The sequence below is a fragment of the Rhinoderma darwinii genome, chromosome 1 (genome assembly GCF_050947455.1).
Source record: "Rhinoderma darwinii isolate aRhiDar2 chromosome 1, aRhiDar2.hap1, whole genome shotgun sequence".
In the NCBI taxonomy this organism is placed as follows: domain Eukaryota; kingdom Metazoa; phylum Chordata; class Amphibia; order Anura; family Rhinodermatidae; genus Rhinoderma; species Rhinoderma darwinii.
This window is the reverse complement of record NC_134687.1, coordinates 130,743,684-130,767,619: the sequence shown is the minus strand read 5'-3', so window position 1 is coordinate 130,767,619 and position 23,936 is coordinate 130,743,684. Positions and strand designations below refer to the sequence as shown.

Genomic DNA, 23,936 nt, shown 5'->3' with positions numbered 1-23,936 from the left:
GACGCGCCCATGGACGAGTGAGTGCCGGGTGTATTTTGCGCATCACGCACCCATTGAAGTCAATGGGTGCGTGAAAATCACGCGCACCACACGGAAGCACTTCCGTGGGACGCAAGTGATTCGCGCAACAGCAGTCAAAAGTATGAATGAAAACAGAAAAGCACCACGTGCTTTTCTGTTTACAAACATCTCAACAGAGTGTCATCATGATGGCGGCTGCGCGAAAAGCACGCAGCCGCGCATCATATGGTGATGACACACGGAGCTGTTAAGTGCCTTTTGTGCACGCAAAACGCTGCATTTTTTGCGTGCGTAAAACGCACACGCTCGTGTGAATCCGGCCTTAGGGTCCTATTACAAGGCTGACGAGGGCCATGTAAACAAGCGCCGATCAACGAGACAGCTCGTTGATCAGCGCTCATTTGCTCCTCTCACAAGGAGCTATTATAAGTAATATATGGGGACGAGTGCTCGTTACTCAGATCGCTCGTCCTAATACATTTCTATCATGTTAGCAGTGCATCTCGCTATTTACACAGAGAGATGTGCTGCCGACAACGATAATATTTTATGCTGCCTAAACGATACAATGAGCCGATGAACGAGCACAGGGTAATTATCGGGAACGAGCATTTTGTGAACACTCGTTAGCCGATAGTTGGCTGGTGTAAAAGGGCCTTTAGGCTGTGTGTATGCCTGCGTTGGAGGCTCTTTTCCGAGCCTCCATTGCAAATTCGATCAAACTTGATGGGAAAAATAGCGCTGCATGCAATAGCGAACACCTCAGCAGGGTAAGCCAATGGGGTCAATCTGAGGCTGCTGGTATCCGTCGTACAATACTGCACCATGGCTTCTTTTATAATAGGAAGCCACGACGCAGATGTGAACAGAGCCAAAAAGAACCAAAATATCTAGGTTCAACACAATATTTAGGGCTGCACTACATCTAGTACACATGTAAAGCTGCCCCAGAAGTTATTATGATTTTGTTTTTGTAACAATAGACACACTGTAAAAAAAAAAGAGCTGCTAATATCTTCTATACATCACTTTATGGGGGGGAGGGGGGTTTTCTTAGAAAAGGAGATTTTTGACATATGAAATGGAGGCAAGGTTTTCCCCACTAATGAGCAATGTCGTCAGCTTCTTTCCAGCCTGAAATAACGCCATAGAGGGTGTTTCTCACAGTGAGGCTCAGCTTGGGCGACAGTTTTAAAAGGAGTGATCACATGGCTGGTCTCTTGTGCTACACAAGCCTTTATCTGCCTTTTAATTTTGGCATTTGGATTTTGACCACTGGTGAGGCTCATGCATTTAATGTGGGGTCCCAGCAGAAAAAGAATGAGATATCCTGACTTAAGGCCCTTTCTAATGGGCCAATTATTGGGCAACCAAGTGTTCCTACAATCGCTCTGTCACATGTGGACCCACTAGGCCGCACCGCCGTAGCGAAGTAGCAGCTGGCCAAACAACAGTCCTAGTACAAAAGTACCTTTAATAGTCCAGACAGTAATGGAGGCTTGGCACAAATGAACTTGTAGACACCAAACGTGGTGTCTATCAGTAGGTGTGACCGGTTGCACAACACGATTAGGCACAGGAACAAATATAGCACGGGAACAATGGGAACAGGATAACACTAAGGGACCATTTGCTAAGACTAACATGGGTAGACACAACAATGCTCAGGCACAGAATGAAAGGGCAGAGACCAGGGTGATCATGGGCTAATTACAGTTTTTCCTCATGAGTGTGCACTGGCCTGGCCCTTTAAGAATGGGCGCGAGAGCGCACCCTACGGGAACTAGTGCAGCGATGCGGAAGTGAGTGCCGGCGTCTCTCAGGAGGGAGATGCCACCCAGCACTCACTTGGCCATAGCCGCGGCCGTCGGGGTTAAGGTAAGCACGACGGTCCGCAACTGTGGACGTAACACGCTCATTTACAATCATTGCCCTCTGTAAGCAGGCAACGAACAGTTGATGAACGAGCAAACGTTCGTTCATATGCTGATTTGATTTTTTATTCGGCTAGTCGGCAGCACATCTTTCTGTGTAAAGTGGCAGATTTGCTGCCGACAGGATGCGACTGCATGGGGATGAACGATTGTATAAACGATTGTCCCCATACTTTAACGATTGTTGCTCCTTGTAAATGCAGCTAATGAGCGCCTATCAACATGCTGTTGATGATTGTGTCTTGTTTTTACGACCAGTATTGGGCCATGTAAAAGTACCTTTACAGTAGAAAGTAGAGTATATTCAACTGGACAAGAGGTATAAATAAAACTTGTAGATAAACTTTAGGTTATGTGCACTTTTAATAAAAAAACTGTTGAGGATAAAAACTCTTTCACTTCTCCAATTATGTGCATGAAGTACAGAAAAAGGAAAATAGCAAATTTCCCTAAACAAGTGTAAAATCAAAAACTTATGAAAAAATGCGGAGCTGTTTTCAAGGGAAAACAGCTCCTGATTTTCAGAAGTTTTTTAAGCAACTCGCGTTTTTCGTGGCATTTTTTACGGCTGTTTTTCTATAGAGGCAATGAAAAACAGCTCCAAAAACGGCTCTAGAAGTGACATGCACTTTTTTCTCGCGGGTGTCTTTTTATGCGCCGTTTTTTGAAAATTCAGTTTTTTAAAATGTGCTTACGTTTTTTTAGGCATTTTTTCGAGGCGTAAGCACGCCGAAATACAACTGAAGACACTACGTGTGCACATACCCTTAGGAGATGGAGAACTAAAGTAAAATGAACTCAGGTTCCTGAAGTTTCAAACACTGCAGATTTCCAGTTACTATTGCAATGTATGCACATATAATAAACGACATGATTATTTGTCATTCCTAGTATTATATCTTATATTTACTGTTGTACATTGTACATTTGCTTGTGTATTTTTTTTTCCAATCTTAAAAAGAAACCTTGAAATTTTCCAATTTAGAAAATAAATGTCTTCTTGAAATCTCAGGCAGGAATTGCAGTGTTTATCGAGTAAGACTTAATTACTCTACAACTTCTCCCAGTGAGCGATCTTTCAAATCTAAAGTGCCAGATGGGATTGTACAGTCATTAACCTTTTTAAAGGAGATATGAAGTATGATGTCAAGTATGAGTCTACCTAAAACTGATATGATTTTAACTACCTAGCTAAAGATTAGACAACAAAACGGTTTCCTTGTATAATGGATAGCCTATAACATCAATAAGTTGCTGTGATTTGAGTAAAATATTGATATATCTAGACAAATTCTCGAAATATACAGATCAGACATCAAATGACTTAAGAAGGCAAGAAAAAAAAAATCCTCAGCATTTATTATGATGCTGCACTAAAGTTCAGAGGAGTGGCACAGGCACCTTCATTCTCGTGATCTTTGGGGATTCCATCTCATTGACTACGCAACTGATATCATGTCTCAATGGCATGCCATCAATATATAACAGTGAATGTTTTACTTTAAATAACAGTTATGTTGGTTCATCTTTCGCTTCATTCTACCGCTAAGTTATGTCTTTTTTTTTTTTTTTTTGTAAATCTAGTTTTACACAGGGGAATCCCAGGAAAATACCCTAAATTTGCTACATGATTTTGTGGAAGGTCAGAGGAGCTTTGTACAATGTGACAGACAAGTACCAAAGTTTCAGGTAAGTGTTTCCCAACAAGAGTTCCCTGGATGCCTGGTTTTCTTGGAACTTGGTCAGCTATTCTCCAGAAGACAGAAGTAGCAAGAGCGATCACTTTTACAGAAGGAATGGCAAACTTCTTTCAACCTGCTTAAGATGTTTGGCATGGGTGCAGGTAATGGAGTCAACAAATCCAGGACAGAATATAGAATTACAAAATACTTAACACGAGGTAGGGATTTTCTTGGAAGTGGAATTTTTTCAGTGGGTTGGGAATCACTGTTTTAGGCAAATATTAAAATAGGCACATTTCTAATTACAAATAGGAGTGCCCTGCATTTCCCATGCCAGACGACAGTGACTGCATATTTTCAGTTAATTTTTTTCTATTTATACCAAACTGAATTCAGTCCCTTGAAATTGACCTACTAATATCAATATCCAAATATGATATTGCGATATACTCGCCTACTGCTCTTGTCCAAAGAGGTTTCCTTCATACCGTCTTGACATTACAATGTTTCTCATCAATCACAATATATCCATTCTCCTTTTATGCAACTCAAGCAATGAACAGAGTTGAAATGGAACAAAAATTTTTGGGATTATAAGGGCTACTCTCTAGAAAAATGAATGGGATTTCCATTGGTCCTTACTGAATGAGAGGGAGATGAAGAAATGTACTGCCAAATATAAAGTTAATGATTTAATCCTCTTAATATAAGTGCTATAAATGAAAGAGTGTCATGATATGAGCGCCAAAGGTTAATTATTTAACCTAATTTCTGAGATATTTCTACCAACAAAATAGAATAAACTCCATTAGGAAACAAACAGATGTTTCTGTCTGTCACAATTCTTGAGCATGAATAGCAGTTACCTATTTAGTTACTTCTTTCCAAACCCAATATCATATTTCTCAACTATTTGTGTGAAAAATACATAACAATAATGTGTTGTTTGTTTTTTTAGGTTAGATATAACATGCTCACAAGAAAAATAATGTCATTCTAATATACGATTGGATATATGATATGATAAATCCATTTGTATACTAGTAATGTGACCAGACAGTTAGTCTGGTGTGCAGCTGTGACAAGCAAGATAAATCAATCAGATGACCAACTGTTTCTCAATCTATTCATTTTACGTAACCCATTTAATGCCACAAAATATGTCCTCGAGCACTGAATATGGGTAATGAAATCACCCAACACAACACCCACCACCCCCCCCCCATATAAAATGCGAACATCTAGCACATGCTAACAGTCATTTCTACAACACGTATATGACTCAATGTGGCACCAGACTCTTTTCCACCCACACTGGTTTCTTAACAATTGATTTATACCACTCACAAGCTGTAACTTCATTTTCATACACAATGATCAATGGATAAGACAGGATTAGATGATATAAGATAAGTGAAGAACAATATTCTGCATACTGTATTTAAGCAGTTTTTATCAACAACTGTGATGTTAACTAGATACATCGATTAACATTTTTTTTGAAGTGCAATAAAGGGTTATTCCTATCGTATAACGTTATGGCATATCCCTAAGATATGCTATCACTTTATGATTGGTGAAGGTCCGACCTCTGTGACCTCCACCGATCCTGAGAATGAACCGGTAGCCGTGCAGATTTAGCGCTGTGTCCGCTTCTAACTTTTCCTGCACAGTAGCGTTCCCGGCCGCCCGACTGTGCAGGGAAATTCAGCTGGCCCCATTCACTTAAACAGCTGCTGTGCCAAGAAAAATAATAATGGGGATGTAGCGCTAATACCTCATTAAGGGCTACAGCCCCTAAAAACGCTGACAATTGTGACCTTGACGGGTTTACAGAAATAACTGCACAGCAGTCTAGAACAGCAAAATAAAAAACTTGTCTCGCGCTACACCTTCTTTTTACTTCTGTGATGTCGACATATTATGACAAGTATGGCAGTTAATCACAGGCCAGCGCAGTGATTTTGACGAAACGTGACTGTGGTGGCCTATGATTGGCCATCGCACACCTTTGAGTAGGGTTGATGCACCATAACAGTGGTGAGGACGCATACAGCTTGGATACGCTGCGTGCCTCATGCTGGGGACGGCACTATAATTATAAAAGGCAGCTGTTCCCGCCTGACGGGGGGTCAGTGTGCGTGGGGTACAGCCCTTGTAAAAGCAACAATAGTGCTGTTGTAGTGATGGTGGTCACAATAAGACCCTAAGGAAGAGAGGGCTCATGGATGTAGTGGGTGGAGTGCAGAAGCATCCCTGCAAGTAATTGCTATAGACAGCATTTGATGCAGCAGGAAGTGTCCTGGTGTCTATCTGCGTGTATAAAAAGACAGCCAGGTGGAAGGTGCCAGGGGCCTCCTCTGAAGCTGTGGCACAGAGTTAGACGGTGGGTAAAGTTGTCTGGGGCCTCCCTGCATGTGACAGAGAGTGAAGTGGCCTCAAGTAAGAAAAAGGCCTGGAGACATCAGAGGACAAACCCTTGAATCAGGGAGGAGCCCGAGCTCTGTCCTGTGAAAGAAACAGTGAGTGAGCTATCATTGGCAGCCAATGGCAAACATTTGCCACCATTTTGCCTGTTGCTTTTTGCTGAAACATTAAGAGACTGTGTCTGTTAACTGGAGAAGTTTTTGGCACCCGTGTGGCCATTGTGAAAAATCTGGTCTAGTAAAAAGACTGTTGTGTTTGCATTCACCTGGGTTCTTGTCATCATTCCATGACTAAACCTGCTAGGCCTTATCCGCTTTGGTCCTTACATGCTTATTGATGACATATTATTTTTCAGGGTTATAGGAGGGATAAAGTGCAGTGGAAAACGTCAGTGGAATTTAGCAACATTTAAAAGGTGAGTATATGAAGATGTTCTTTATCTTATAGTTTTTAGCTGCTATTGAATCGAGCATGCACACTGTCACTCTATTCAAACTCTATAGGACTAATGGCAACAGTGCAGCATGCTAGTGATCGTGGGGGGCCCCAGCAATCTTACATTTATCTCCTATTGTGGGGGACTGACCTGCAGTACCAGGCACAGACACTACTGTATGTATGGCACTGTGCTTGTGTAAAAAGTGAAGGGGTTGTGGCACTTGCTGGAGTCGGATCCCACCAATCAAAGTTTATTGTTTTGCATATGCATATATGCCAGAACATTACGCCTATGCAAGTACCAAAAAAACAAGAACAAAAAACAATCACTCCTAAAGCAGCTATAGATATTGTGTAGTCACAAGTTTTGCCCCCCGTCCGACTCCTCCTATGTCACAGCATGGGTCTACTACATCATCATCCCCTCCCTTTCCTTCTCTTATCCCATGTGTCTTCAGTTACGGTGTAACTGAAGACATACTTTTTAGTGACTGAGGAGGTTTCTCAACATTTACAGGGAAAGGCGAATGTCAGGCTGGTGGAAATTGAATAAGATGGCACTTTACCCTAATAAGGAATTATGCCCTAACAGGAATTATCACAGGGCAGCCCTGTCATCCTTTCTGTACAAAAAGGGAACTTACAGATATCACATCACCAGGATTTTCTCAGTGGTTTCAAAGGAAAATTTACTAGATTGGAGGTTTCTATGATCGCTGCCATTAGTGAGGGAGTTCCGCTGCCAATCAAAGCTGCCCTCCAGTGACTCCTTCTCAAAAGTAAGCCACCATGGCAATCAGCTGTTCAATATGGGTTCTGTTGCTGAAACTCATAGTTAACACCAGGGGGAACTGTGGGTAGCCACTGAAGAGAAAGAGTAGTATTACACTCAGGCTGGATTCACACGAGCGTGTGCGTTTTGCGCGCGCAAAAAAACGCGGCGTTTTGCGCGCACAAAAAAAACGCGGCGTAGCGAGCGCAAAAGCTCCATAAAAGCTCCGTGTGTCAGCAGCATATGATGCGTGGCTGCGTGATTTTCGCGCAGCCACCATCATTATGACACTCTGTTTTTATGTTTGTAAACAGAAAAGCATGTGGTGCTTTTCTGTTTCCATTCATAGTTTTGACTACTGTAGCGCACATCATGCGCGGCACACGGAAGTGCGTCCGTGTGCCATGCGCGGTTTTCACGCACCCATTGACTTCAATGGGTGCGTGATGCGCGAAAAACGGGCAAATATAGGACATTTCGTGAGTTTCACGCAGCGGACATACGCTACGTGAAAATCACTGACAGTCTGAACGTCCCCATTGACTAACATAGGTCCGTGCGACGCACGTGAAAATCACGCGCGTTGCACGGACGTATTATACGTTCGTCTGAATAAGCCCTTATATAGGCATATAGGTAAAGCTTGTGAAGTTCATACAACCACATTAAGGCTTACATAAAAGGATAACATAAATATTGTAACAACCTGCAATACAAGACATAGAATTCATAAATTCCCAGGTTTACTAGTAACGTCATAGAAATGATACAAATACAAATATTGCTTGTATGAATTTTGCCGCTGCATGTACAGGATATTCAACATTACAAATAAATGCCCAGGTTAAAGCTACAGTAACATTGTGTGTACACTTCATCACTGGCAAAAGTTGACGGGAATGAAGAGGAATGAGAAGAAGCTAGATGGATATTACTTTGTGAGCGTCTCTCCACCCTACCTCACAGATGGAGGCCCCAAGCAGAGACCCCTTTATGACATTCATATGCCTGGCCCTATTTGGCATACGAGACAACCCCTGTAGTAATTGGCTGCAAAACCTTTAGATGCAATAATTGCCACCTTACTTTCTGCAAATATACAGCGTGAGGATGGCACAGGCTCAGGAGCTCAATCCGTGTCATCAGCAGCAGGAGTCAGCTGTAACAGCCAGTATTTTAGCTAATTCAAATAGGTCAATAGCAACTGCGACACCTCAATGTTATTACAGGGGGAGGGGGCTCCCACAGTAAGCCCATTTGCACCCAGGCGACGCGATCGTGGTGTGCCAATGGGTTGCAAATGCAGCCTGGGTTCTAACAAAGCAGTGTATTAAGTATGTGCAGTCTATTATACATAAGCAATCAAATGATCGCATGTTCAAGTCAATATTGTAAAAAAAGGTGTGCTGAAAAATAAAACAAAAATCACAGGTTAAACAAAAACAAACCATGTTTTTCCTGTACAAAATGCTTTATTAAGGGTAAAATGAAAATGTATAAATAAAGTAAAAATTATATAACATTTATATAGTGAAATCTATAACAACCCATACTATAAAGTGTTCAAGTTTTTTTTATCCCGTACGGTGAACCCCCTAAAAAGAAAACAATTAAAAATCAATGCTAAAATTGCAGTTTTTTGTGCATCCCACCTCCCAAAAGGAGGAATGAAAAGTAATCAAAAAGTCGTATATACCTCAAAATGTACCAATGAAATCTTCAACTTGTCCCACAAAAACAAAGCCCTGATAAAGCTATGTCGACACAAAAATAAAAATGTTATGGTTCTTGGATTTTTATTGTGCAAAAGTAGTAAAACATAAAAAAACTGTTTACATTTAGAATCACCGTAATCATATAAACCCAGAAAATAAAGTTATCATGTTATTTAAAGGGGTTTTCACCACTAAGCATATTTATCATCTTTCACAGCATAAGTGATAAATGTATGATCACTGGGGGCCCCACAACTGGGAATCCCACCGATCAGTAGAACTGGTTTCTGGCATCTTTCATATGCCACCAGAACCACTGTTCTAGCTGGTCCACGGCCGGAGATATGGCTATTTGAAACGATCCCCCTTCCCTCCAGCCTCAGCCTTCCACAGAGTGTGAAGCAGCTTCATGCTGATAGGGCAGCATCAGAGGCTGTGACGTAGCTCCGCCTCAAGAGAACCGCTGGGGTTGACACCAACTTGTCTAGTATAGCCTAATTTGCATATTTAGAAAAAAGCTCAGAACTTCTAAAATAATAAACTTTTTGGGACACAATTTTCACTAGCATTATCAGTGTGACAGCGCCTATTAGATTAGCCAGGGGATTGGGCATTACTAAACTAGTGACAGATCCTCTTTAAGAATACACAATACAAATAACCGAGAAGATTTTTATTGAATGTGGTGTGGTGATCTGATACTGAACATTGTGATATCCATGTCTGTATATCATTCTCAACTAACAAGACAGAAGACAAAGCATCATTCAAGTAATGGGCAATTCTAGTCCCCTACAAAGATCTGAGGTTCTTAGAAGTCAAAAGGTCTTCACTAAACAATTCACATAACCACAAATGCTCTTTGCTTTAAATCTGTTTTACAATACTGTTAGAAAATCTAGATGAGGTAAAAGACTTACAAAGTGGTAGACACTCCACGTGCCACCGTACGGAAGCCCCTGTACATCATATTCTCCCCTAGAAGCAATGCATTCTGTTTTTCTTTTCAATGGAGAAAATTTTTCCAGGAAAAACTACATGCCACACCTAAAAAAACATCACGTGGGTCAAAAACGCAAGAAAAAAAGTCACAAGCATAAATGCATTGCGCGGAGGACTTCATATTCTTCTTCTACCAGGAAACATCTGACCATAGGGTTTTAAGCAATCAAAAACACCAGAAAAAAAAGTAAATTAGAAAGTTGCATAACTGTACTTAAAGGGATCCTGTCATCACCATCTTACCTTATAAAACGTCCTGACCCTGTAGTCGCCGCAGCTGTCCATAGTTGATTGATGTGTTCTTCTCTCCTCACGTCCTCCTCTTGCCCGAAATATTATCCTTTAAAGTTTTACCGCCATTTATGGTAATTAAATGTAGCTTAGTGACGCACGATCTTAACTCCGCCCACGTACGCCGCCCGTACAACACTAAATGCCGAAATCGCATTTCAGATCTCGCGCATGCGTGCCTCACCACCCTTCCCTGCTTCATTCATCCTGAAAATTTTAACTGCGCATGCGCCGCGCGTGTACACACCCCCTTTCGTCGTCGTATGTTATACAGCATAACTGTCAATTGTCAATGAGCAAGCGCAGGATTTCATGTGCAGTGCAGTGAGGAGCTGTCAATCAAAAACAAGGAGGTGGAGCCAGCTCTGAAGCGCCGGAGGAATGAAAACCTGACTCTTTAAGTGAAGATTTGACTCTTTTGTGCTCATTTGCATATGGCGCGGGACCACTGAAAACCGGAATACTGAAGGTACAGAGCCGACTTTTAACATATTTATAGGTTAGCTAACAATGATTTTTCACCCATTTTCACAAGGTATTACTGGCTTGATACCGAAAATGCTGGTGACAGGTTCCCTTTAATACTTAAAGGAGTTGTCCAGTTTAAAAAACCCACTCTGGAGGACCTGTTGTAGCGTCCATGGCCACGGGCCGTCGGGTTTACTCACCTCCCGACGTCTGCAGCCATGGATCCGTGAGCGCTGGTCCCCATCTCCTTCCTAGAAGACGCCAGCGCTCATTTCCGCTCTGTTCTGCGGTGTCCCGTAGGGTGCGCGTGCACGCTCGTGCCCGGCCTTAAAGGGCCAGCGCGCGCACATCAGGAAATCATCATCATCAACGGCTCATTATTTTCTGGCCTATAAGAAGGCCCCAGCCCATCTGATCCTTGTCTGAGCGTTGTTAGTTTATCCCAGTCTGTCTTGCACATGGTCCCTTAGGGAGGATTTACACGAACGTGTAATACGTCCGTGCAACGCGCGTGATTTTCACGCGCGTCGCACGGACCTATGTTAGTCTATGGGGCCGTGCAGACAGTCCGTGATTTTCACGCAGCATGTGTCCGCTGCGTGAAACGCACGACATGTCCTATATTTCTGTGCTGTTCGCGCATCACGCACCCATTGAAGTCAATGGGTGCGTGAAAATCACACGCACCACACGGAAGCACTTCCGTGGGTCGCGTGTGATTCGCACAACAGCAGTAAGAAGTATGATTGAAAACAGAAAAGCACCACGTCCTTTTCTGTTTACAAACAGTGTCATAATGATGGCGGCTGCGCGAAAATCACGCAGCCGCGCATCATATGGTGATGACACACGGAGCTGTTAAGTGCCTTTTGCGCACGCAAAACGCCGCATTTTTTGCGCATGCAAAACGCACACGCTCATGTAAATCCTCCCTTAGTGTTTCCCGTTCCAGTTGTTACCCGTGCCCTGTTACTGTTCTTGTTCCTGTGCCTACCAGTGTTGGAGTCGTGTCTACTGCACCTGCTGTCGTTTGCCACGTCCAGTGTCTTCTGCCACATCGGATACTGCCCGCCACGTCTGGCGCGACCTGCTGCACCGGCCTCCATCCGTGCTGAAGCCACAGCGACCGTCTGGACTAGTTCAGGTACCCAAGCGTTACTATGTACTATTGACTTTCATATAGACTGTGACCTGGTCAGCTGCCTCTTCGCTACGGCGGAGCGGCTTAGTAGGTCCACATACCCTGTGACCGTGACACCTGTCCTGTCCTGCATTACACAGACAACCTATTGATATGAATGGACACTATGTAATGCTTACATTTTTCTGTGGTGGCACTGCAGGGAAATTAAACACTTACTGCCAGGTTTCCCCACAGATTACAGCTGATCACTAGGGGTCTCAGAAGGGGGACACTGTGATTAGCTTGTCAAGGAATCCTTCTAAGGGTATGTTCACACGCTAGACTAAAAACTTCTGAAAATAAGGAGCTGTTCAGAAGTTTTTTAAGCCACTCGCGATTTTCGCTGCGTTTTTTTACTGCCGTTTTTGGAGCTGTTTTCAATAGAGTCTATGAAAAATGGCTCCAAAAACGTCCCAATAAGTGACCTGCACTTCTTTTTCGTGGCCGTCTTTTTACGCGCCCGTTTTTCAAAATGGCCGCGCGAAAAAACGGCCCGTCTGATTTTTGGGCCGTTTTTTGGGCAGTTAATATTGGTTAAGGTCAGAAGCCCCTTTGTAAAGTCATACTTCCCAACTTACTCATAAACACTTCTCCACTGTCACATCCACCTGCTGGAGCACAGGAGCATTGTTACCCAGACATGGGGCATAGAAAAAACTTAAGGAACTTAAATGTTGTGTATTCTCATGAACGCTTAGAAAATAGGCAGCCAGTCCAGGTCAGGACGTCATTCCAAAGACCAAGCGCGAGAATACATGACACTGCACCTGAGCAGGTTTACAGAACTTTTTAGTACTGACACTGTTTTAGAACAGCAAGGTTATCATGCTGGAAGGAAAGCATATGAAGCCTGTAATATGCATGAGCCAGACTGACTGCATGCTCATTTTCATATCTGGCAGCTAAATTGCAATGCCAGATTACGCAGGTACTATAAACTATTTTAGAAAATGCAAATATGCTCTCAATGTTATGTAGGTATTCAGCCTCTGGATGTAAACATTAATGTTTTCACCCACTGACAGCAAACAAAGATCTTGGCAATGGTGAAGGATTTAAATGCAAAGTACAGTGCTGTGAAAAAGGATTTGCCCCGCACCCGATTTCTTCTATTTTTCTAATTTGTCACATTTAAATGTTTTAGATCATCCAATTTATTTTAACCCGTTCAGGACTGAGCCTGTTTTAGCCTTGAGGACGAAGCCGATTTTCTCAAATCTGATATGTGTTACCTTATGTAGTAATAACTTGGGAATGCTTTTACCTATCCAAGTAATTCTGAGATTGTTTTCTCGTGACATATTGTACTTTATGTTAGTAAAAAAATTTGGCCGATAAATGTAATATTTATGTGTGAAAAACACCAAAATTTTTAGAAAATCTGCACAAATTTGCATTTTTCTAAAATTCAATGTATCTGCTTGTAAGACAGACAGTAATACCACACACAATAGTTACGATTTCATATATTCCATATGTCTACTTTATATTTGCATCGTTTTTTAAACATTCTTTTATTTTTCTAGGACCGTTACAAGGCTTAGAACTTTAGCAGCAATTTCTCATATTTTCAAGAAAATTTCAAAAGCCCATTTTTTCAGGGACCAGTTCAGTTCTGAAGCGGCTTTGAGGGCCTTATATATTAGAAAGACCCAATAACTCACCCCATTTTGAAAACTGCACCCCTCAAAGTATTCAAAACCGCATTCAGAAAGTGTTTTAACCCCATAAGCATTTCTCAGGAATTAAAGCAAAGTAGAGGTGAAATTTACAAATGTAATTTCTTTTTGCCAAAATTCATTTGTAATACAGTTTTTTCTGTAACACAGAAGGTTTTACACGAGAAATGCAACTCAATATATATTGCCCATATTGTACATTTTTTAGAAATATCCCACATGTGGCCTTAGTGTGCTAATGGACTGAAGCACCGGCCTCAGAAGCAAAGGAGCGCCTAGAGGATTTTGGGGCCACCTTTTTTTTATATATATATTTTAGACACCATGTCAGGTTTGAAGAGGTATTGTGGTGCCAAAACAGTAAAAAAATAAATAAAAGTGAACCCATTTTGGAAACTGCACCCCTCAATGAATTTATCTAGGGGTATAGTTAGCATTTTGACCCCACAGTTTTTATGCTAAATGTATTTGAAGTAGTCTGTGAAGATGAAAATCTACTTTTTTTCTGAAAAAATATAGAAATGTTTAATTTTCACAAGGCATAAAGGAGAAATAACACCCCAGCATTTGTAAAGCAATTTATCCCTATTACGGCAATACCCCAAATGTGGTAATAAACTGCTGTTTGAACCCACAGCAGGGCTCAGAAGAGAAGGAGCGTCATTTGGATTTTGGAGCGCTGATTTTGCTGGATTCATTTTCAGTGCCGTGTCACGTTTGCAATGAACTGGAGGGACCAAAACCGTGGAAACCACCCAAAGTGACCCCATTTTGAAAACTACACCCCTCACTGAATTTATCTAGGGGTATAGTTAGCATTTTGACCCCATAGTGTTTATGCTAAATGTATTTGAATTAGTCTGTGAAGATGAGAATCCACTTTTCTTCTGAAAAAACGTAGAAATATTTACTTTTTACAAGGAATAAAGGAGAAAAAACACCCCAGCATTTGTAAAGCAATTTCTCCCGATTACGGAAATACCCCATATGTGGTAATAAACTGCTGTTTGAACCCACAGCGGGGCTTAGAAGTGAAGGAGCGCTATTTGGCATTTGGAGCTAATATTTAGATGAAATGATTTTTAGGTGTCATGTCGCATTTGCAAAGCCCCTGAGAGACCAAAACAGTGAAAATACCCCAAAAGTGACCCCATTTGGGAAACTACACCACTTAAGGAATCTATCTAGAGGTATAGTTAGCATTTAGACCCCACAGGTCTTTTTCAGAATTTATTACAATTAGGCTGTGAAAATGAATATCAACATTATTCCCACTAAAATGTTGAATTCTCACAAGAATAAAAGGAGTAAAAAGCTGCCCAACATTTGTAAAGCTATTTCTCCCTAGTACGGCTATACCCCACATGTGGTCATAAATGCTTTTTTATTAGAAATTAATTAACCCTTTCTGAACTGATCCATTTTTTGCTTTTTTATTTTTGTTTTTCACTCCCCGCATTCCAAGAGTCATGAAGTTTTTATTTTTCCATCAATAAAGTGGTGTGAGGACTCATTTATTGCGGGACCTACTGTAGTTTTTATTGGTACCATTTTTTGTTACGTACAACTTTTTGAGCACTTTTTATTAACATTTTTTTAGAGCTGAGGTGACCAAAAAACAGCAACTTTGCCGTTTTAAATTCTTTATTATTTACAGCGTTCACCGTGTGAGTTAAATAATGGTATATTGTAATAGTTTGGGCTTTTATGGAAGCAGAAATACCAATTTTGTGTATTTTTTTATTTTTTACATTGCTTTAGTGAAAGAATTGGGAAAAGGGTTTTCTTTTGGACTTTAAATATTTATTAAATTTTTTCACGAATAACTTTATTTACTTTTTTTTTTTTTTTTACACATTTTATTAGTCCCCCTAGGGGACTTGAACCAGCGATCATTAGATCACTGGTACAATACACTGCAATACTAATGTATGGCAGTATATTGTCATTTTTACAAGCTCCTGCAACAGCGTGATCGCTGTTCCTGTCCGTTAGTCCTGGGTGTCAGCTGTAATAGACAGCTGACACCCGCAACGCATGGCATACATCCCCCCGCACACCACAATATGTTATTAAGTCGTGGAACACGAAGGGGTTAATGCGCAACGGGTGGTACGGAGTGAAAATTTAAATTTTCCACTGATATGCCATTTGAGTGCACAATATGTTGTACCCAGTTTGTGTCACTGAAGACAAATACCTTATAAAATGTTAATCGGGTTCTCCCGGGTATGGCGATGCCAGATCTGTGGGTGTAAACTGCTGTTTGGGTACGCTGTAGGGCTCAGAAGGGAGGGGCGGCATTTGGCTTTTGGAGTGCAGATTTTGCTTGGTAATAGTTCTATTTGGCGTTTTGCTGGTATTTCAGTTTAGAATGTGGGGGCATATGTAAGCTGTGCGGAGTATATCAGGGGTATAATAAGAGGGTATAATAATGGGGTAAAAAATAATAATCCGCAGATATGTGGTCAGTGTCGCACTGATAAATGGTGCCAAATCTTATCCGCTTTTTGAACACACTGCACACTTTGCATCGCCATATTCTGAGAGCCAGAACTTCTTTATTTCTTCTCCATCAGAACCGTGTGAGGGCTTATTTGTTGCGGGACAATCTGTAGTTTTCATTGGTACCATTTTGGGGTACATGCATTTTTTTTAATCACTTTTTATTCAATTTTTTGGCAAGCAAGGTGACCAAAAACCAGCAATTCTGACAATGGTTTTTATTCTTTTTTATGGCGTTCACCCTGGGCTATAAATGAAAATTTTACTTTATGCTGCAGGTCGATACGATTACAGCGATACCATATGTATATAGGTTTTTTACGTTTTGCAGCGTTTGCGCGATAAAATCACTTTTTTATAAAATAATTTATTTTCTGTGTCCCCATATTCTGAGAGCCATAACTTTTTTATTTTTCAGTCAAAAAAGCGGTGTAAGGGCTTATTTTTTGCAGGACGGGTTGTAGTTTGTATCGGTACTATTTTGGCGTACATGCTACTTTTTGATCACTTTTTATTGTATATTTTGGGCGGGGTCGTGACCAAAAAATAGTGATTCTGCCATTGTTTTTTACTTTTTTTTTTGCGGTGTTCACCGCGCGGTGAAAGATTATAGTTTTATAGTTGGGGTCGTTACGAACGCGGTGATACCAAATATGTGTACTTTTAACTTGTTAATTTTTTTCCCATAATAAAAGACTTATTATAGGGGCAAAAAAGCTTTTTTTTGTTGATGTAACTTATAACTTTTAAACTATTATAAAACATTTTTATTATCTTTTTTTTACTTTTTTTACTTGTCCCATTAGGGGACACTTAGACTTGCAGCTCTGATCGCTGCTGGAACACGTTACACTACCTACGTAGTGTAATGCATTCCAACTGTCATTGTGACGTGACAGTCACTCTGACAGGAAGCCTACGAGGACCAGCCTCCGGCAGGTGCTCATAGGCTTCTGTACATGGCAGCCCAGAAGCCATTGTCTTGCGTCCGGTTGCCATGGGTACCATCGCCAGCCCCCCTAATTTCACGTGGGGGCTGCTGATCTCCGCTAAACTCCTTAAATGCGGCGATTGCAATCGACCAACGCATCGAAGGGGTTGACTGCCGAAATGGGCAGATGGGCAGACACCCTGCACAGTTAACCGCCGATGCTGTGTAGCGCCGCGCAGCGGTTAGCTGTCAAAGCACAGACGTAACTGCACGTCAAGGTGCGCAAAGTTACTGCTCATCTTGACGTGCAGTTACGTCAAGGTGCGGGAAGGGGTTAATATAAGATAAAGACAACATCAGTAAACACAAAATACAGCTTTGTAACGATCATTCCATTTATTAAGGATAAACATGTATTCAAAATCTCTATCACCCATGTAAAAGTAAATGCCCCCACAAAATCTAATAACAGGTTGTGACACCCTTGGCAGTACCAACTGCAATCAAACATTTGTGATAACTTTCTATGAGTCTTTTCTATCGTTGTAGAGGAATTTTGGCCCACTATTCCTTGCAGAATTGTTTTAATTCGGCTACATTGAAAGGTTTTCGAGCAAGAACTGCCCGTTTAAGGTCTTGCCACAGCACCTCAATGGGATTCAAATCGGGACTACGACTCGGTCACTTAAAATTCAAAGCCTTAATTTTGTTTCATTTGAGCCATTCAGAGGTGGATTTGCTGGTGTGCTTCAAATCATTGCAGCATAACCCAACTGCCCTTGAGCTTTAGGTCACAAACTGACAGAATTTTCTGATAGAGCAGAATTCATAGTTCTATCAATTATGACTAGTCGCCCAGGTCCTGCAAAACCATAGCAGCCCCAGATCAACACTACCACCACTACTATGTTTGACTGTTGGTAGGATGTTCTTATGGTGGAATGCGGTGTTAGCTTTACTCCAGATGCCCCTGTTTTCGAAAAAGTTCCTCAGTCCACTGAATATTATCCCAAAGGTCTTGGGCGCCATCAAGATGTTTTTTGCAAATGAGAGACGAGCCTTTGTGTTCTTTTTGTTCAGCAGTGCTTTGTGTCTTGCAGCTCTCCCATGGATGTCATTTTTGCCCATTGGCTTTTTAAGGGTATGTTCACACGGTGGAATTTTGCGGTGGAATCTGCCGCAAAATTCTGCCTCCCATTCATTTCAATGAGAGTCGGACGCTTCATTTTCCAGCTAGCTGATTATTTCAGATAGTGGGAAAAAGAAGCGTCCTGCTTGATCTTCAGGCACATTCCACCCGAACCTCTCATTGATATCAATGGGAGGGAGGAATCTTCCTGCCGCGGCAAGAATAGTTCTATGACCGATTTTGCAGCGGGACCCACCACGCAAAATTCGCCATGTGAACTAGCCCTTATTGCGGAGTTGTGTACATTGACCTTACCTGAGGCAAGTGAAGCCTACAGTTCCGAAGATGTTCATCTGAGTAACTTTGTGACCCCCTGGATGAGTCCTCAATGCACTCTTGGTGATATTTTGGTTTGGTAGGTTGGCCACTACTCGGAAGCTTCACCACTGTACCAAGTTTTCTCCATTTCTGGATTTTGTCTCTCTGTGGTTCGCTGAAGTCTCAGAGCCTTAGGGAATGCCCAGACGTGGCGTATTTCTTCCGCCACTGTCCGCATCAATGCCACACAGAATTGTGGTTTTGCCTAAAATGGGCATGCGGACTAGCCGTTGCGTATTGATGGGAAGAGGGCTTCCCTTCTCTCTATCAGTGCAGGATAGAGAGAAGGGACAGCCCTTTCCCTAGTAAAAGTAAAAATAAATTTATACTTACCCGGCCGTTGTCATGGTGACGCGTCCCTCTTTCGAAATCCAGCCCGACCTCCCTGGATGACGTGGCAGTCCATGTGACCGCTGCAGCCGTCACTTAGACTGAAACGTCATCCTGGGAGGCCGGACTGGAGGAAGAAGCAGGGAGTTCTCGTTAAGTATAAACTTCTATTTTTTTTACAGGTTGATGTATATTGTGATCAGTAGTCACTGTCCAGGGTGCTGAAACAGTTACTCCCGATCGTTTAACTCTTTCAGCACCCTGGACAGTGACTATTTACTGATGTCGCCTAGCAATGCTCCCGTAATTACGGGTGCACACACGTAGTCACCTGTAATTACGGGAGCCCCATTGACTTCCTCAGTCTGGCTGTAGACCTAGAAATACATAGGTCCAGCCAGAATGAAGAAATGTCATGTTAGTAAAACCAATAAGCTCCGCAGCACACATAACATCTGCGGACTTCACTGCAGAATTTTGACTCTCCATTGAAGTCAATGGAGAAATTCCGCAATGAGTCCGCAACAAGTCCGCAACAACCATTGTATGCTGCGGACACCAAATTCCGCACCGCAGCCTATGCTCTGCAGCGTAATTGTCCGCAACGTGTAAACGAACCCTACTAAAAAGCTGTGGAAGGCAATGGAGAAACGTGTACGCTGCGGATTTCCGCTGCGGACTGTCCGCAGCGGAATTCCAGAGCAATTCCGCCACGTCTGGTCATGCCCTTAGCTATAACTTTGAAACCCTTTCTAGACTAGTAGATTTCAATGACTTTGTTTGGCGTTTGTATATGAATATTTTTAGAATGTGGCATCATGTGCTGTCATTTGAGAACATCCAGCCACTTCACATTGCCAGACAGGTTCTATTTAAGTGACGTTTAGATTCAACAGGTCTGGCAGTAATCATGCCTGGTTGTGGATAGTGAAATTAAACCCAATAGTCCATTGTATTAGGTTAATTGGTTTATTTCGTAGTGAAGGAGGAAATTAGGGGGAGTTCACCCTGAGTTTTTTGACAAGTTTTTTGACGCGGAAACCGCTTCGGAAAACGCGCCAAAAAATGGCTGAAAATGCCTCCCATTGATTTAAAAAAAAGAAGGGACATGCCCTAACTTAGGGCATTTATGCCTCTGACCTCCCATTGACATCAATAGGAGGCAGAAAAAGCTTATTTGGAGGCGTTTTTTGCCTGCGGCGTGCAGGCAGAGAAAAATCTGCCTCAAAGTTCCAAACGGAATTTTGTGGCAGATTTTCCACCTGCAAAAACTGTGTATGAACCCAGCCTTAGGCCCTGTTCACACTGAGTTTTCGGACACATTTTTTGACGCAGAGACCGCATCAGAAACCGCGCCAAAAAACAGCCGAAAATGCCTCCCATTGATGGAAGGCGGAGGCGTTTTTTACTGCGAGCGGAAAGACCGTCTCGCGGTAAAAAGAAGCGTCATGCCCTATCTTTGGGCGTTTACGCCTCTGACCTACCAATAACAACAATGGGGGGCAGAGAAAGCGTATTTCGCGGCGTTTTTTGCCCATAGCACTCAATGGGCGCGAGCAAAAAACGCGGTGAAAATCGTGGCAAACGGCGTGCAGGCGGGTCAAAATCTGCCTCAAAATCCCAAACAGAATTTTGAGGCAGAATTTTCCTCCTGCAAAACACTCAGTGTGAACAGGGCCTTACTGTTCACAGAGGGCCTAGTAGGGCTGAACAGCATTCTAACAATAAATAAACAATGAATGAAAATATTATTTAAAAACAGCTTATGTTTACTTGGATTATCTTTGTTTAATATTAAAGGTAGTTTGATAAAATATTCAAGTGTGATAAATATTCAGAAATAGAAGAAATTGGGAAAGGGGGAAAAACTTTGCAGCACTGTGTATTAGGAAGTTTAGAACTATTCATTATACACTGATTAAGCTTTATTTGCATAGAAACAGAGAATCTATTTAAGGGCGGAGCCAATTTTGGGGTTACTAAACCGTATTCTTTTATTTGTTTTGGTCTCCCTGCAATAACTTTTATAGTTGCACACTTTTTAACTGTAATGTACTGCCATATTTCTACATGTCAATACATAATGCATGTGCATAATAATGTCGGCAAGCATCTGTTATGGCATACCAGGCAGTGTTACAACACAGAACTGGGGCCCGTTGTTAGGCTTATCATTATATAAAGGCAAGCGCTGTGTTTAACCCCTTAGTTACCACCAGTACGCCTTTTCACGGCAGCCTAGTCAAAGTCCTGCACGGGTGTCCCGTACAGCCTGGAGCGGGTGCTCGGCTGTCTGATGACAGCCGGGCTTGTGCTCCAACGGTAGGGATTGAAGTTTACTTAGATTACGGACGCTTAACCCCTTAAATGCTGCGGTCAATAGCGACCACAGCATTTAAGTCATTTACAGAGGGAGGGGGCTCCCTCTGTCACCCATCGGTGGTCCACAAATGCGATTGCGGGCCTCCGATGGGGTGCCATGGCAGCCGAGGGCCTAACAAAGGCCTGTCCTGGCTATATGCCTATTAGGCTGTGCCAGAGGCACGTCCGAATAAATTGCCTGACAGTTTTACACTGACAGGCAATAATGCTTTGGTATACTATGTATACCAAAGCATTATATCTGCGATCAAAAGATTGCATAGTGAAGTCCCCTGCTGGGACTAAAAATATAAGAAATTCATGTTAAATATAAATTATTAATAAAGATTAGAGTTAAAAAAAACAAAAAGAAAAACTTTTTCCATTAGGCTCAGTTCACATCTGCGTTGGGGTCCCGTTCTGACGTTCCATCGGAGGTTTCCGTCAGAACGGGACCCTGAGCAGACACAAACGGACACTGACGGAAACCAGAGGTTTCTGTTTCCATTAACATTGTTTTCAATGGTGACGGAGCTGATGCCCGTGGTTTCCGTTTGCCTCTTTTGTGCACTGGACCCGTCGTTTTGCCGTCGTTGTGCCACTGGACCCCAACGCAGATGTGAACAGAGTCTTAAAAAGTGGATTTAGTAAAAGTGTAAAAAAAGAAATAAAAATACACATATATGGTATCGCCGCGACCGTAATGACCCAACCAATAACGTTAACATGTAATTTAAACCGCAAGGTGAACTCTGTAAAAAAAAGTACGCAGAAAAACGATGGTGGAATTGCTATTTTTCTCCATTGCCTCCCAAAAAAAGTTATAAAAGTTAATCAATAAGTCCCATGTACCCGAATAAAGTACCAATGAAAACTACATCTCATCCCGGAAAAAACAAGCCCCCAATCGCTACATTGATGGAAAAATAAAAAAGTTGTGGCTCTTGGAAAGCGACGATGCAAAAACAAATAATTTTAGTTAAAAAGTGTTTTTATTGTGCAAAAGTCGTAAAACATAAAAAACCTCTACATATCTGGTATAGTTATAATCGTACCGACCCATAAAATAAAGGTAACATGTTATTTACGCTGCACGGTGAATGGCGTAAATTTAAAACGCATTGAAAGATGGTGGAATTGCTGTTTTTTTTTTTCGATTCCCCCCAAAAACAAGTTCATCAAAAAATGATATGTACCCCAAAATGGTGCCATTCAATAATACAACTAATCCTGCAAAAAATAAAGTCCTCATACAGCTATGTCGACGGAAAGATAAAAAATATAAATAAAAAAGCTCTTTAAATGCGACGATGGAAAAACGAAAAAAATTGCTTGGTCATTAAGGGGTTTAAATCGCAGCCCGTCCTCGTGGTTCGCTTTCGCTTGGTATTTAATTAGTGTTAATATGTGTTATAGCATGACGAATCTGCAATAATTGTGGACGTCTACAAAGGGGAAATTACTTTTTTAAATGTCTTGCCTATATATATATATATATATATATATATATATATATATATAGTAAAGATTATACAATACTTCAACAGAACAAAATAAAGTATGCCAATTCACTTATAGATATCAATTATCCACACTGGCTAGATAAATGTTAAAAAAAGACTAAAGACCTGAAAATGATGGGTAGGAGTAAAGCCACTGTGCATAATGCATTCATGTCACACACAATAAATACATATTTTAATATTTAATCTCTAGAAAAAGTAAGTGAGAATATTAGGTAAGAATAGCATTTCATTTGGCAGAGCTGCTTATTGCTTCACCTGAATTTTATTTCATTCCTTTTGCACGGCATATATTGGAAGTATATGATGGCACTGCAATATTGCTTAATGCTGCAGTGTTGCCAGAACAAAAAAAATGACAGGGTCTGAATGCTATGCATACATAAGCTTCCCGGCAGACCTCTCGTGCATATAAAATACCAATATTCCCTTAAGAGATGTTACAATACATGCACCCCTTTCTCTCCCCGATTGTCTTTTTACAGGATTAGAAAGGCACAGTTTGATACCAGACTTTCCCTTTTTAACTCTACTTTGTGATCTACTACTGATCTTGCTATACGGCTGATAAGAGTAAAGCTGATCTGTGCTAAATTGTAGTAATGTCTCAAACTCAAAGATGAAACAATTTAGAATCCTTGCCCCAGGCTCTCAATGTCTCAGCTCCTGCTGCTCTGTTACCCAGAATTCCCCCTCTTACCTGATCGTTGGGCTGCCTCAGCCTTGGTCAGGAAATGTTGAAGTGGATCCAGTTTCTCGTGCTGCTCCTCCAAGGGTTTTTGCTGCCATATGGCTGACCCAGGCCCTCCAGCGTCCCTTAAGGCATTCCACTTGTGAATCAGAGTAAAGAGTTCTGAGAAAGACTTGTGATAGCCTTGGCGCAGCATTTCTATGCAGATGCTGTGCTTGAATGAATTCTGAAAACTGCACAAAGAAGAAAACAAATAATTAAATAGCCCCATAATTACCGCTCCTTCTGTAATTATCGCATGCATTACACCCCACATTATTGTTTCTTTCATTTATGCCATGTCCCAAATGTTTTGCCTTTAGCTGTGCAGTATGCATGTGGTGTAATTGAGCATCGTGTTGCACATTTATCATTAGCCAGCTCTTGAGGGGCTGCTATGAACACTCTCGGAGAGAACTACGGACACAACTTCTCAT

General features: G+C 41.7%; 1 protein-coding gene across 2 annotated transcripts in view; it reads right to left on the bottom strand.

Moving 5' to 3' along the window:
• TTC29 (tetratricopeptide repeat domain 29) overlaps positions 1 to 23,936 on the bottom strand; it is a 246,846-nt gene that overhangs the window by 183,488 nt on the left and 39,422 nt on the right. For both annotated transcript variants that reach the window (XM_075849691.1, XM_075849692.1), the window contains exon 4: positions 23,470 to 23,693. In XM_075849691.1, coding sequence (XP_075705806.1) covers positions 23,470 to 23,693 — 224 coding nt within the window. The remainder of the gene's footprint in view (positions 1 to 23,469; positions 23,694 to 23,936) is intronic.